At 24.1% G+C, this 17,763-nt stretch overlaps 1 protein-coding gene across 1 annotated transcript; it reads left to right on the top strand.

Annotated features, from left to right (window-relative positions):
• The first annotated feature begins 19 nt into the window (after positions 1–19).
• On the top strand, positions 20–17,763 carry LOC132925923 (dynein axonemal heavy chain 10-like). Its single transcript, XM_060990283.1, has 31 exons — positions 20–186; positions 592–1,146; positions 1,396–1,681; positions 1,789–2,286; positions 2,386–2,415; positions 2,478–2,570; positions 2,964–3,116; positions 3,346–3,457; positions 3,542–3,756; positions 3,877–4,065; positions 4,251–4,436; positions 4,502–4,679; positions 5,091–5,249; positions 5,480–5,612; positions 5,695–5,887; positions 6,353–6,550; positions 7,599–7,930; positions 8,068–8,604; positions 8,694–8,915; positions 9,141–9,421; positions 9,505–9,662; positions 10,152–10,904; positions 12,128–12,309; positions 12,920–13,079; positions 13,149–13,365; positions 13,443–13,588; positions 13,657–14,005; positions 14,947–15,116; positions 15,385–15,552; positions 15,664–15,843; positions 17,467–17,763. Exons 1-31 carry the CDS (start codon positions 173–175, stop codon positions 17,761–17,763), a joined length of 7,344 nt encoding a protein of 2,447 aa, XP_060846266.1. The 5' UTR covers positions 20–172.

Raw genomic sequence — 17,763 nt, forward strand, 5'->3', positions numbered from 1 at the left:
TTTATTTTATTAGATTTTATCAAAGAAAATATCATTACTATATAAATTATGTAAAGATGGTCTTTCGAATCCATTGAACTTTACATTTGATTTAAGATCATTAAAACTAGTCATTAAGACTGCCAGACATTTACTAACCGAACAACCAGAGCTTGAAGAGAGTTTAGTAATAATGAAAATATTACGGTTGGTATAGTTAAATAAAAATGTAATTACCAATTATTGTAGACTATATTATTACCATAGTTTTGAATAGTTTAAGTAAAAAATAATTATTTATTGAGTTAAAAACATAAATGTCAACTATTATACAATAGATTTTAAGAAGGACACGATAGGCTCATGGCTTATCTATAAAATTAATATATTTTTTTTTCATAAGAAATATCTTACTGCGAACTAGAGTAACTACTATTCTAATTAAACGGCGTAGTGTATATGCAAAATTAGTACATAACTGTATAGGAGTACAGTTTTAAGTAGATTTTACTTACTTGTAACATAAAAAATACATTTTAAAGTATATTATATTAACTTTAAAAAATATATTTGAAAAAATAATTAATACAGCTTGTATTTTTTTTTTTATAGAGATTTGAACTTGCCTAAATTAATTGATAAAGATATCGCTTTATTTTTGTCATTTTTATCTGACTTATTTCCAAACGTCAAATATTTGAAAACAACAAATGCTGATTTTATTAAAGCTATAGAAATGGCTTTGAAACGTGAAAAATTTGTAAAAATTGACACTCAGATAGAAAAAATTATCGAAATTATGGAAATGCTAGAAAATAGGAATTCAATTGCAATCATGGGACCAACAAGTGGAGGAAAATCTGTTATAATTAATGTGCTATGTGAAACTTTAAATCATTTAAAAATATCAACAAAACTTATAACTCTAAACCCGAAAGCATTTACTAAATTAGAGTTATACGGTTATGTAGATTCAATAACAAAATCCTGGAATGATGGATTATTAACAAATATTATGCGAAACATTAATCAACCAATTGTCCCTAATAATCAGTCTAACCATTTTATTTTGTTTGATGGTGATATAGATTCAATATGGGTTGATGACTTGAACCCTGTCATGGATGATAATAGAATGTTAACGTTATCAAATGGAGAAAAGATTAGGTGGGTTATTATTTTATACTGCTACGACTTTAAATTCCTTTAAATATAAACGTAATAAAATAAAAAAAAATGACTACTTTTAAATAGATATATGTTATCTCCATTTTCGGGGTATCAATTTTTACCTTCGCAGATACTTAAATCTAATTATATATTTTTAATAATAATTTAAAGCTAGATTAAAATGTATTTATTTTTTTTTTATAAGCTTAAATAATGTTATTATACTTAACCAATTTTTTTTTATAGGATAAAACCACAATGTAATTTGTTGTTTGAAGTTGGCCACTTATCATATTCCGCTCCATCTACTATAGCCAGAATGGGTATAGTGTATATCGATCCCAATAATCTTGGTTATATGCCGTTTTGGGTACGGTGGTTAGAACCACGAAGTTTAATAGAGCAAACAGCATTGGATCAGTGTTTTCAAAAATACGTACCCGTTTTGTTGAATTTAATTTTTGAAGATGAAAACAGTTTGAACAAATTAATTCCGCTTAAGACTGCTGTTTCGCAAACTAGATTAAATATGGTAAATATAGATTTAAAAATGTATTATTACATTTAAATATGTACTCTAATTATTAATCATTAAGAATGGAATTCAAAAAAATAGATTATTTTTTATAACTCTTTTAGATTACTCAACTTTGCTTTATTTTGGATACAATATTACCTTTAGTTTCATCAGACAATAATGATTCAAATAAAGTTGGCCGTAAAAGAACTGCAATGACTAGCAATGATATTGCTATTCCATTGACATCAATGATTTCGTTTGTGGCTGGTATGGGAGTGTTAGAAGCCGTTTTTATCCAAGCTCTATACTTATCACTTGGTGCGTTACTAACTGATGTAACATCTCGTCATATTTTTGATGAAAACGTTAAAAAATTATCTGGTTTTGTAAATATTCCTAATACTCACGAACGGTTAAAAAAACAAAATTTGAAATACATACCTTCCGATGAGCCTACTTGGTATGACTACTATTTAGATTTTAATACGTTGGAATGGATTTCGTGGAAAAAGGCAATCCCAGAGTATATTCATAACGATACGATTACATTTAACGATATACTTGTTCCCACAGTGGAATCTACAAGATTGGTGTGGATATTAAAATTAATAAACGAAGTATTTATACAATATTCATCATTAATATTTATTAAATACATGACTGTATTATATTCTATACATTAGCATGATACCAATAAAATTTTTTATTTATTTCAGTATTATTTTAGAAGTGCAATATTTAAAAAGGTAAACATTTGCTACAATATTTTTTACTTTTTACACATTGTATATATTAATTTGTTTTATAGGTTAAACGCCCTACAATTATAATTGGTGACATGAGTTCTGGAAAAACAGCAACAATGAAATATTTCATACGTAATCTTGATCAAAAATATTATGTAATAGCATTATACTAATATATTTATTTTATTATGTGGTAAAAACTAATTTTATAACATGTACAAATAAAAGTGATAAAATGGTTAATTTGTTTTTAATATAAATAATTTTGTATAATGTTTTTTAATTTATTAAATGACAATTATTTGTCTTTGATAATTGTATGCAAATGTATTTTGATTAAACATAAAAAATTGATTATCATCCGCAATTATTCAAGTGTTCAATATTCATTTTAAAAACTCAATTTATATATGAAAAAATAAATCAGTTTTAACCAATACATCAGTTTAACGATGGTTTATGTTTTGAAAATTATAGAATATTGAAAGTTAACTCAACAGTGTAATAATTAATTTAATTATATATATATATATATATATATATTTTAGATTAAAATGGCATTAAATTTATCAGCTAGCACTTCGTCATTAGATGTTCAACAAAATTTAGAAACAAATTTGGAAAGGCATTCTAGAAAAACATACGGTCCACCAATTGGGAAGCGATTAGTTTATTTTATTGATGATTTAAATTTGCCTCAAGTAAGCATGTACCTACATAATTTGGTATATTTAAATTTTTATTATTAAAAAATATTAATACATAATATTAATACATTTATTAACTTATGTTGGGAAGAAAGATAACGTTATCAAATTAAAAATATATAAATTCTATATAAATTAGTCTTTATTAATAATTATTATCGCTAATACACTAATATATAATGATAAAAGAATATTGATAAATATTTATAAATTTGAATATTAGATGGATGGATGTGGCACACAACAACCTATTGCGTTATTGAAAAGTATATTTGATAAACAAGGAATGTACGATAGACACAAATGTTTCGATTGGAAAGAGCTTGTGGATATATGTATGTATCAGTTATTTAATTAACAACATCAACAAAACCTATTTATAAGTTTTCAATTTGAAAACATTTCAATTTGAATTGTAGGTTTTTTCGCAGCTATGAATCATATAGGAGGTGGTCGGAATGAATTAGATACACGGTTTTTGTCACTATGTTCAGTTTTTTCATTACCGTTTCCATCTGATGATACAATTCAATATATTTTCAATTCAATTTTATCAGGACATACCAAGTCCTTTACGGAGAACATAAAATCTGCAGTTCATAATATTATAAATATGACAGTAAATTTATATAAAGTATGTTTTTATTCTTTATATAAATCAAATTAGTTTAATATTAATGTTATTGGATAATATGTCAAAAAAATTGTGTACCTATAATCATATACAATTAAAATAATTATGTTATAATTTTAGTTGGTACTTAAAAACCTTCATCAAACACCAGAAAAATTCATTTATGTATTTAATTTGTGTCACATAAGTTTTATCGTTAATGGTATGACCCGCATATTGCCCAATACATTTACGACTACAGAGTCCTTTGTACGAGTTTGGAGGAACGAGTTCACCAGAGTGATATGTGATCGATTAATTTATCAACAAGTATTATTATATTTCAATTAAAATCTACAAATCTAAATTAAAAAAAAAACATTTTTCTTTGTTTGCTATAAATGTATGTTAAAAAGATGTATAAATCTGAAATTGAAAATAAAAAACAATTAATGACAGAAATTTTTTATAAAACTAAGAATTATTTTTTAAAAAGGTTTGATCATTTTTCTCAGGATCGAGAAATGATTGAACGTCATCTTACTCAAGAATTAGAATCGTATTTTCCTTTACAAATGGAATATGTTCTTAGAGATCCTCTTTTGTTCGGTGACTGTAGAAATGCTATTAGTGCGAACAATCAAATACGAATATATGAGGATTTAATAGATTATGATTCTGTATTTTATTTATTTCAAGAAGTAAGCATTAGTATTTAGTAATAATTTTAATTGGTGTAACAATAAAATAATTTAATATATTTCAGATACTTTTAGAATATAAAAAATATCATGGTTTATTAGATATGATACTTTTCAATGATGCATTAGATCATTTAATAAGAATTTATCGTATGCTTAGAATAGATAGAGGACATGTTTTGTTGGTCGGTTCTAGTGGAAATGGGAAAAAATCACTTTCTAAGTTAGCTGCATTCACATCTGGTAACATTAAGTCATAATTAGTAATATTTTTAATCGTAATACAATCCTAATAATTACCTATACTCTATTCAAAATGAGATCCTGACTAAGTGGCGACCAATTTCCGTCGAGCGTGGGTCAGACAACACCCGTTTGTTAACCCCGCCAAGTCAACTATCTGTACGTCTGCTGTATAATAAAGCCAAGCCCATGCGCACAAGTTGGTCGCCGAGTCACGATCTCATTTTGAACTGAGTATAGTATATATTTTCATATATAATATTCAATATTAAAATTAGTAATTACACATAATTGAATTATTTATTTTTACCATTTATTACAATAATTGTAATAAATAGTAAATAATGATTATTATTATTATAGTAAAGTTATACTCGTATTAATAAATTAAAAATATTTTTATATTTTTAGGCTATGAAATATTTATAAATAATTCATTTCATTCAAAAAAAAATTTGAAAATGAATGAATTAAAGTTTAAACAAGATTTGAAAAATATATTTTTAAATGTAGGAGTAAAAAACCAGCCTACTGTTTTTATAGTTGACAAAGTTGATGTTATTGAAGAAGGTAATTAAAAAAAAAATAATAATACAATTATGATCACTATTATTTAAAACTTATAACTTAAATGCATCTGTAGTTACATCATAATATTACGTTTATTTTTTATTTCATTTTTTTTAGATTTTAAAACATCAATTCATTAAAAATAATTGCATAAATTTATTTAATTTGTATATCATTGTATTATATTAATGTGAAACATTTGTTTTTAATTTTTCGTATGATTTATACAGGAATTTTAGAATTTATCAATAATATATTAACGAATGGTTTTGTGCCTTCATTATACTTAGATAAAAAAGAGAATTTAGAAATCGTCCAGCGTCTTAAAGAAATAAATATTAACACATCGAGTGAACTCACTACGTATGTTTTTTTATTATACATTAAATAACATATTTTTATGGTTATTATTTCTCTATAACTTTTAATTATTCATTGAATTTAGAAACATTTGTTGGGAAATATTCTTGAAAAATTGTCTGAATAATCTTCATATTGTGCTGTTAATGTCGCCTGGAAACAACCTTAGATTGATATTTCGAAATTACCCTGGATTCGTGAATAAAACTTATGTTGACTGGATTAATAAATGGCCCGTGGAGGCATTAAATGCTGTGGTGGAAAAAGTGTTGATAAATGTATGTTATTTAAAACTATTTTTTCAATATAGTACAAAGGGAATGTCAGCTACATTAATAGTATTTGTACGTATTTTTGTGCGCTAAATATTTTCACGGTGTTAGGTATAGCCAAGTAAGCGAAAATGTCTACTTAGAATGATCATAATTCCATGCTAGTACGCAATATTATATAAAAATTATTAAAATTTATTTAGAACCGACATCCTCTTATCAAACTCTACTATGTGCTTTACTTATAAATTATTATAATACATTGTATTAAGTTTGTGTAAAATACAATAATTTTTCACCGCAAAATGCTGTTATTTCTAATAGTTACGACTTAACGATAACTATTAACTGGGGTGTATATAATCTTATAGTTGTTTAAAAATACATGGAATACAGTTGAATGTTTTGTTTATTTTTAAATATACCTACAAATATGATATGATGCATATTTTATTTATTTATTTCTTTTAGGATCAAATTATTTCAGATGTTTACGTTAATAATGTAATAAAGCAAAGTGTTTATATGCATAAATCTGCAGAAGTCTATGCGAAAACATTTTTTAAGCATACAAATCGAAAGATTTATTTCACATTGAAACACTTAGTAGACTGTACTCAAACTTATAAGAAGTTAGTTAAAAAAAAATCGAGTTTATCACTTATTAAGGTATTGTATTAATTAGTTATATTTGAACTTATAGACTAAAATCACATTTTAATAGATGTAGTTTTAATAATTCAGAATTAACATTATAAAAATATAAAGTATTGAATTGAATAAGTTAATTAAGTTCTTCTAAGTTGAATTAAAAATTTCAATTGAATCGTCTGATGGTTACCTATATTAAACTATTTGTACTTTAGTATTATTATAATTTTATTTTTTCCATTCATACCTATTGATTATTTTAATTTTTGTATGTAATTTGCAATAAGCTTTTAAAAACTCAATTTTTGAAATACAACTTTCATACTACTTATATGTATTACATTATTACTTATACATTAAAATAAAATATTTTAACATTTTTTTTGTATCTTGGTGTTATAAATTAATCAATATATTATCTCAGATTATGGGTTGAAACTTGGTTTTAAATTTGAAAGATTGAGACTATCAAAGAAATATAGATTTTTAATTATTAATAATGAAGGTACCTATGCTTTATTTTTCTTTGAAAAATTTTCAAATAGTTTCACAGACAGTAGTCTTTCTGTGTTAAAATAGGTTATATTCTATAACCTATTAGAAACTGAACATAGTTTATATATAAAATTTAATAATATTTTGAGTATCTGATTAATATTCTCAGTAGTTCAACAATAATTGTAGATATTTTACTTTTATTAACTTTATTCTTTGTTGTCATCACCATCTATTTGTATGTAACACTATTATAAAAATATAATAATTTTTCTTGTATAATATATTGTATTATATAGATAAATACAACAATTATCTTCCATCACCATAACTATGTTTCTTTGACTCAGCCGTCTATTGTAAACGACTATCTTTATTTTAATCTTATTCCTATGATACTATAACTTATTTATCTGTTTGAATTTAATATAATATAATATAAGGTCCACTAGATTATCTATAATTTATAAATGATTTGTAAATAAATTAATAATTCATATTATTCTTATAAGTTTAAATTAAGTTATATTAGAATTAATATTTTAATTAATTAAATTGTATTTTTTTTAAGTCTCAACAAATCCAGAGTGGATTAGAAAAAATAGAAGAGAGCACTTTAGAACTTGATAGGATAAATGATACATTACTTGAGCAAGACTTATCTATAATACATAAGAACGTTATGTGTCAAGACTTTATAAAACAAATTAATGAAACTCGTATACTTGTAGAAGAAATAAAATCTATCGTGAATAATAATACTGAAAAATTAAATTTAAAAAATGAACAAATTTTAAACACAAAAAAACAAATGAAAGAGTTAATTGATAAAACATTACCTGTTTTAAGTACTACTAAAACTTTATTGAATGAAATTAATTCAGATGATTTAACAGAATTAAAGTAAGCAGTTCTTATTTTTAATATTACATCATTTTTAATAGAAAACATTGGATAATTTCTAATAACAATCATGAACAATGTTTAAACATAGTATGAAAAAGTTTTACTGAAAAATAATAATATTAATGTATTTTTAGATCTCTAGACACACCATCTGAATCAGTTATGACTTTACTTGAATGTGTAGCTATTTTAAAAGGTCTTAAAGATATGAATACATGGAAAAGTTTAAGTGATATGATTGAAGATCCAAATTTTCTAAATAATTTACAAGAATTGGACGCAAATAAAATTAATCAAAGACAGCAAACTCAAGTACGAACAAAGTTAAAATTTTTGAAAAAAACAATTGATATTCAAACTATTAGCAAAGTGGAATGTAGCTTATTAAATATTATTGAGTCTATTTTAAAATACTGTCACATTTATCAAGACATTATACCATTAAAAAGTAAAATAAATAAATTTGAGAAAGATTATCTTAACTCTACTTTAAAACTAAAAGAACACGAAGATAGTTTAGAAAATACTCTATGCACTATATCAAATTTAGAAAAATCTTTAGATGACATATCTAAGGAAAATATTGAACTTAAAAAGGAAAATTGTAAATTGAAAATTAAATTTGAATATGCTGACAAGGTTATAAAAGGACTAAAATCTGTAAACGAAAGGTAAAAAATAATGACAACTTAAATTTGTCTTTTAAAATATTTATATTGGTGACTACGATTTTATTTTAATTTAATATTACTATTTTTAGATGGATTAAAGATTTAGAAAATCAAACCATAATAAAAAATAAAATAATTGGTAATAGTTTACTGAATGCTTCATTTTTAGTCTATGCTGGTCCATTTTCATTAGAATATCGTGAAAAAATAATTTTTAATGATTGGTACAATCATATTATTGATTTGGGATTACCAATTGACTTGAACATTGAACTAGAAAAAGAACTAATTGATGAAAAAGTGATATATGAGTAAATAAATCAATGCAATTTATTAATAATTTATAATTACTTTATCTGTAATAAATATTTTTTTTTAATAAAATGAACGTTTACAATATTTAAAAATTTTCAATTAATTTATTACAAAGTTGATTTACACTACAAGCATCTTTAATATTATATTATAATTATTATAATTATTATTAGTATAATTATACATTATAAAATTGTTTTTTTTTATTTTGTTATTTATAGTTTAATTTCAAATTGTTTGCCTTGTGACAAATATACAATTCAAAATGGAATATTGATGACTCAATCTAATCGATATCCTCTTTGTATTGACCCACATAATCAAGGATTGAATTGGATTAAAAACCATGAAAAAAATAATTCATTAAAAATTCTTTCATTTGGTGATAACGATTATTTTGTGCATTTTAAAAATGCTTTGCAATATGGACAACCAGTAGTTTTTATCGATTTTGAAAACATAAATTTAGATATAAAAGATTTATTAAATAAAAATATACAATGTAAGTAAATTGATTTAATAAAGGTTGTTATTTTAAAATATTAATTTTCTATATATTATATGTGTTTATGTTTAATTATTTAGCGGAATCATTTGATTCTGAATTAATTGAGATTGATGATAAAAAATATAAGTTCAATAAAAACTTCAGATTATACTTGATGACTAAACAAACTAATCCAAAAATTACAACATCTATTTATTCCAATATGACTGTAATAAATTGTGCTATCACACAAGAAGTAAGCCAATACAATATAAATATAATAAAAAATTGTTTAAGGTTTACGCCCATATTGATTATCTGCTATACATAATATTTTAATAGTTGTTTTACATTAGTCACTTCGTATACTTATCCATTTTAAATTTAACTACTTATTTAAAATAACGATTTTTCTATCTAGCCCGAGCCCAGGGGGTGGATAAAACCTTCCTCATTACTTTTTTATGTATATATAGTTAACAGCTATTAGTTATATTAAATTAAAACTTAAAAAGAAGTTTACTTTTACGAGATTTCTATTATTTAATGTGTTATCAAAAAAGTATATTTAATAAACATTTTTTACATACCAATTTAAAAAATTATATACAATAAGTAAATATAATACTTTTTTATAATAGTAATATTTTTCTAAGAAATTCTGTTCACGGGCCTGGTTTCTATGTATATTTATAATGATATTTTAATTTTGTTAATATATTTACATTATTTCATTTATGTTTAGGGATTGGAAGGTCAACTACTAAATTTGGTGATAAAACATGAAATAAAAGAACTAGAAGATAAGAAAGAATTAATTGTAAAAAATATATATCAAAATAAGGAAGCACTTGAAGAATTTAAAAATTCGTTTATAAAAGAAATCATAAATTGCACCGAACCTTTGATTGATAATCCACATCTTTTAAATAAACTCGAAGATATAAAATTAAAAATTAATTTATGTTCTACGGAATTAAAATCGTCTATTGAATCAATGTCTTTAGTTGATCAGTCTAGGGATGTTTATAAATCTGTTTCACAAAAAGGAACTTTATTTTATATGTCTCTTTCTGGATTAAAAGAAATCGACCCTTTGTATCAATTTTCAATACAGTCGTTCATGAAATTGTTTTTGAATTCAATTGATTCAGCAAAAAAAGATGAAAATCTATTGAACAGGATATCAAATATTATTTCTCAACTTACAAATGATGTTTACGAATTTAGTAATATCAGTATTTATGAAAAACACAACTTATTATTTTTATTTCAAATAGCGTGTACGTTAGATAGAGATGCAGGACGGTTATTGAATTCTGAATTAATATTCTTCATCAAAGGTAAAATTATAGACTCTGAAAATGTTACAATGAAAAACCCAACAACATGGTTATCGAATAAATGTTGGCAAAATGTTGTTAATTTAAGCACGAGCTTTAAAAATTTCTCGAATTTGACTGAACATATTTGTAATAACACCGTCAGTTGGAAAGAGGTAAATTATGTTTTTTAATTATGTACCTACATTTTTTTTTTTTTTTTGTTTATTTTGATGTAGTGATACAATTAATTGTGAAAATTAATCAATAATGGCAATAATATGATAATCAATAATAATCAATAATGATATTAATAACGAAAATAAATATTAAGGTTATTATTGCAAAAATTAAATATTAAAATTCGTATTTTGTCAAAGAAAGATAAAATAAGGAGAATAATGTTTTGTTGCGAGAAAGAAAAAATAAGTTGAATATTTAAGAAGGGGATTGTTTGAAGAGTTAAAATGGAATAACAAGTACATAAGCGTAGTGTGGTTATAATTTTAATAATTTAAGATGATAATACAGGGATATCGTTTTTCATTAGTTTTTATTGTGTGGAGTGCAGAGAGGAATATCACTCAACAAAATTAGGTTTAAAGAAAATTTTAAATATCACACCAGAGAAGGAGGTTATGAATTTTTTTAAAGAGATTAAGGTTATGAAACAAATAGTGGAATGTGATGGTTTGGAAAATTGTTGGACATCAAATGCAGTTAGAGGTAGGAGAATTCCCAATGTTCTAGTCATAAATTTTCTATACATATCCCGATGTTGAAGTTTACCACAGGATTTTGATATTGAAAAACACTTGATAGATGCCATGGATTTTTTTTAATTTTTCAGTAAATTTAGTAATTTATTATCGATTTTTACACATATAAATAGTGCAGTTTAAAAATGCAATTTAACTATCGTAAAAACCCTACATACAAATACAGATAAAGTTCTTACCATTAAGTTTCATAATAGGTCGATTCACTTAAATATTGAAGTTAACGAAGCTAAATTTGAACTACTGAGCATAGATTTGGTGTTACGCACTTGTACAACTGAGACAAAAAATACGGGTGTACGTCCTCTTAAGATAAATATTATGAGCATTAAAATATTGAAAATATTTTCGTTTCAGCAATTAATTTATAATAAGACTTGAGTACCTAGATATAACTGTAACATATATTTTTATTAATTTATAACAAAACAGAATATTAATATACAACGGTTTTAAATTATATGATTTAAAAAATGTATATTTTTTGTACCCAACTAATAACACTATATAATTTATCTATAAGGTATTAAATTAAATACTATTAAAATTTAGATTTATAAGAATCGGTTATTATTTTAATATTTTTAAGATAATTTCAGTATTATGTTTGTATTCTATAGTGGTTTTATTCAGAATATCCAGAATCTGAAAATACAATACCTATCAAAATAAATAAATATTTTGAAGTCTTAATGCTAATAAGATGTTTTCGAACTGATCGAGTGTATCAATCTGTTGAAAATTACGTTTATAAAATGGTTGAAGTAAATCATGAGAAGTGCATCAATAACAAAAATACAAAGTAAATGCATTTAGTTTACAATTATAATTTCTAAAATCATTAATATATATATTTTTAATTTTATTACTAATAAGTTTATCAAAACAAAAAATTATTTTTTTTTACTTTTGATAACACGTGTGGGGTAATTATTCATTCCAGTCAATTTTAAATATGTTATAAATTATTTTGTAAAATGTTTATACTCCAATGAGTTTTTCTACCTTTTAGTTATTAATTATTATCATACAATTACAAAAATGTCATAAAATAATTTTTTTTATTTCACGACTCAGTGCGTGTAAATGTGTGGTCTGGTACCATGTATGTTACTAATTACTAAACATTAATATTTTTTTTCGACAAGCCATCAATAATAGTTCCAATAATAAAGAAAAGGAAATTTAAATATCTTGGAAATAATTGTATATTTTATTCATTTAATTTCAACTTTAAAATTGGTCACTAGCCACTTCTAAGGATTTGGCATTTCACGTGTTACCCACGGGACATAGGTTAGGTATTAGTGCATTAGTGTATTTCAGCATTTCAAATATTCTAACTAAAATTTTAAAATAAGTACTTTTTTATGATTTTTAAATTGTAAATTAATTTGTGCTAAAATTTTCAGTCTAGAAAATATACATAAAAAATTTTCAAATTTAACACCATGTATTTTAATATTAAATAATGGATCTGATCCAATGAAGGATGTGACTAATCTTGCAGAAAAAAATGATATAACTGGTCCAACGTACAAGGTTCTTTCATTAGGAACTTTCAATGAAGACGTAAATTTTAATTATTAATAAATAAATATTTTTTCAACTATAGAATTATACAAAACATATTTTCAATAGGTTATTTATTCAGCTTTGAAATCCGCAATGTACCGCGGAAATTGGTTGATTGTACAAAACTGTAATTTTTCTGTTCATTTTCTATACGAAACTGAATATATATTAGAACAATCAAATGAAAGTTGGCATCCAAACTTTAGATTATGGTTAATATTTAATGGAGATTCATTATCGAGTGATTCATTTCCAATATCTCTTTTGCTCAGGACATTAAAAGGTAACGTTGTATTGATATGTATTAAATTTCCAAAATATACTGTACCTATAAATTTTACAATATTATATTCAAAATAGTTATCATTGAACCTTCGAATCATATGAGGATAAGTATGCAGAAAGCTTTAGATAATTTTGATTTTGACGATCAAGAAGATAAAAATCAACATCCTGCTTTCAAATCATTACTATATGCATTACTATTTTTCCACGGAATATTATTAGTAAACTCTTAAATTAAATGTTCTTAGCTAAAATTATAATGTAAGATAAAAACTCAATTATATTTTAGGAACGTAAAAAGTACAATCAATTTGGATGGAGTATACCATATAATTTTGAATATTCTGATTATGATATGTGTCAATTAATAATTACTATCTTTTTGAAAAAAAGTGTACAAAATGAAATACCTTGGACTACATTTAAATATTTAATCGGTGAAATCATATACGGAGGAAAAGTAATCGATAACTATGACCGCCAAATTCTTTTGACTTACGTGGATGAATATTTTGGTGATTTCATATATAGCTCTTACCAACCGTTCAGCTTTTATAACTGCAAAGATTGTTATAAGCCAATGAAATACATAGAGGTAGAAAGAAAACTATTTGAAAGTAATAAACACAGTTTAAAAGGCAAGTATTATTCAAGAAATATAATCTTTTAAATAAAATAATAAAAATTCTGCATTATATATTTTTTTATTTTTTTTATTTGTTTTTTTTTAAGAAGAGATGTAATTTTTAAACAACTGATTCGATTTTTTCAAAATTAACATAAATAAATAAGTCTTGGTCCATAATTCTTAGGCAGGCTTGGCCAAAGCTATTCTTTGTTATTTTGATCAACTTTTTAATTTTCTCTTATGCCAAAATACCCGAGAATTACCTATTTAGTTCGTTGATTATTTTAATTATAGTTACGATATTTTTAAATGTATTTTCAAGAAATATAATGCTCATAGGAAACCGCAGACATTATTAATTATTTCATATTTGAATGCTTTATATAGTGATGAATATACCTTCAACCATACAAATATTATACGGACACTATTAGTTTAAAATTTTATATTCTTAACGTTTAATATAATATCACGATTTTTGATGCCTCCATATATTTATGTTTGTAGCATATGTACGGTCGCACGAGTAAAGTAATTCAAGAAAAAAGCTTTAATGTATGTTTTTATCTGTGTTATTTTTAGTTTTTACTGTGAGACTGGTGAAGTTAATAGGTCCTTATTATTAAATTATGTATTTGGTTTAGTTTTCTTCTTGGTAATGATAAGGGTATTTTACAAGTTATGTCAAGTATTCTTATTACTACTCATTATTAAGGCTCTTATTAATAAATGGAATGCAACATTTTATATTTTATTTAGTATTTGTTTTATTTTATACTAATTGAACCATATAATGGATCATCTATTATATATTATACTAGCCCGTAATGGCCGTAATAAATTTGATATCTTATGATGGATTTATATATTTAGCAAAATTAAAATTTAATAACTATTACAATTGTTGATAAATAATATATGTTATTATATTTTTTATGTTTATTACAATAGAAGTAGTAAATGAATTACCATTGTCTATTAACCCGGAAGTTTGCGGATTGAATTCAAATGTTTTATTTGAATACCACAATAATTTGGTTAGACTTTTGTGGACAGACATGATAAAGTTATATCCAAGTGTTGATATAGCTTATGATGAAATTACTGATCGGGATAAAGTTGTACAAAATACTACTGAAGACATTTTAAAATCATTGCCTGAACTTTATAATATAAATAAAGTAAAAATGTTTTACGGAGATAAATGTTTTGCTCCTAATATTATAGTTTTACTTCACGAACTTGAGAAAATTAACGCGTTATTAGACGTAATAAGAAACAACCTATCACAACTCTCAAAGGTAAAAGCTAGTATTTGACATTTGTATTTATTTATATGTTTTAAAGAAATATTATGTATTAATATATTTTACTTTATTTTTCACATAGGTATTTCTGGGAAAAGTGGAAATGAATTCGATGTTAGAAGAAGTTTCAATGTGTTTATACGCCGGTCGCGTTCCAGGTTGCTGGAGCAAATTATCACCACCGTCGGTTAAATCATTGTCAGGTTATATTGAACACCTTACAAAACGCACACTTCAATATTCGAATTGGGTAAATTATAAACGTCTTACACTAAATTTAATGCTTAAATCGCAATAAATAAACAATATTAAAGTAAAATGTATTTTTAAATTCATACATTAACTTTGTATGGTTTATCAGAGCCAAATTAGAGAACCTTTAGTCATGTGGTTGTCAGGGTTACACTCACCAAAATCATACCTCACATCTTTGATACAATTAGCATGTAGAAAATACGGTTGGTCAATTGAACACAGTATGCTTTATACATCTGTTACTCAATGGACTTGTGAAAGCGAAGTCCAACGAGAACCAGACGCTGTAAGTATAAAATTTCAAATCATATACTTGTAGGCAACTGTTTACCTTTTTTTATTAATTATAAAATACTGCTGTACAATGTATTTATTTATAACAACAATTATATGTAATATAAGAATATTTTAGCATTGCTATGTTGAATAAGAAGCTACCCATCACTTCATTAGTTACACTTAACTGAGAATTGATTGATCAGTTATATATTGTTAAAAATATTGATAGTACATTAACATAGTATATAGTTTTTTATTGAGAGAAATGACAACTAGAAACTTGGTAGTGCACGAATTATTTTTCATAAATAACTATTATTGTTTAAGAAAGTGTATATTGTTTATACTCATTAGGTACTCAAATCATTGATATGACAATCTACTGCATATATTTTTTCACCTATTTTATTTATTTATTTGAATTAAAAACAATAATAATTAATATTATATAATACATCTTGACAAGGTAACATTAATTTAATATATTGTTTGATACCTACATCCATTAATCAAAGCTTGTGGTAATGCGGTGAAACCAGAGAGTTCACAATTTTTTTGGTTTCATAGGAGCTAATAAATATGTAAGCAAAATTTAATGATCAAAATTAAACAATCATAGTAAAATATTAATAAAAGCAGTATATTTTTAATAATTTTTTTTAATTATTAAAATAATAATATAGTAATGGAACTGTAAGCGAAATAACTGTTCTTTGAATCTGAAATATCTAATACAGTGTATTTATTTATAACAATTCTCTGTTGTTGTATTTTTGCTAGTTTTTCTATTATTTAGGCTATTTGTGAAATTAATAATAATAGCTATATGATTAGAGATATCTCTAGAATCTCCTATTTTATACAATGGAAAAACGAATGACATTTTATAACCTTATGGAAATATGCCTTTTTTAAAGCTCAAATTCACTAAATGTAATTGGTATAAAATGTATTCTGAAATTTGTATTAATAAATTTGAAGAAATAATGTCGAATCCTAGTGAAGCACCCTTTCTTAATTTTATTATTACAGCCATTACTTCGAATTCCGAAAAATGTTTATATTTTAATTAGTTATTACAGTCCTAGTTATCATTATTACTATTCTTTAACAAATTATTTTATTATATTAATTTTAACATATTTTTAATATTTATTATAAATTTAACAACGTTTTAGCCTGTATTAAGTAGCAATAGTCATGTTTAAAAATGCATTTGTTGCTCGTCAAATATACACAATCGTGTCCCTGTCGATATTATTTATATGTAATCGAATTTTATCTTTATAATACCACTATAATTATTATGTAAAACTGTATTGGTTCAATATTTCAATAATATATATAATTTATTATTTAATATGCGTCACAACAATCAATTTACATTAAAAAAAAATATTTTCGCCATTTTTTGAAAATGGTACATCTAATTAAGTTAAGTTTAAAGTTCAATCGATAAATTTATTAACATTAAAATATACACCGGTCAATCTCAATCTGCTTATTATATAATATAATATGACTCACGAGTGTTGTGAAGATATATTTAATCTGGTATTAGTTGTGTAAACTGTAGATGACTGACTCGCGTATCAACTATTTGTAGCTATATTATTTTATTTTTTTTAAGGGATGTTACATCACCGGATTATATTTAGAAGGTGCACGTTGGGATATGGACAAACGATGTTTGACAGAATGTACTTTTCAAAATACATTTGAAAAGTTGCCGATTTTGGCTATTATCCCTATTGAAACTCGCTTGCTAAAATTACCCAAGAGTTCAATTACCATACCGATTTATGTGACTTCGAAACGAGGAAATTCGATGACTGATAATTGTGTGTTTCAAGCCAATTTAAATACACTGCTGCATAAGAGTTTTTGGATTTTACGAGGGGTTTGCGTTGTTATGAATACAGATTAA

The sequence above is a fragment of the Rhopalosiphum padi genome, chromosome 1 (genome assembly GCF_020882245.1).
Source record: "Rhopalosiphum padi isolate XX-2018 chromosome 1, ASM2088224v1, whole genome shotgun sequence".
Lineage (NCBI taxonomy): Eukaryota > Metazoa > Arthropoda > Insecta > Hemiptera > Aphididae > Rhopalosiphum > Rhopalosiphum padi.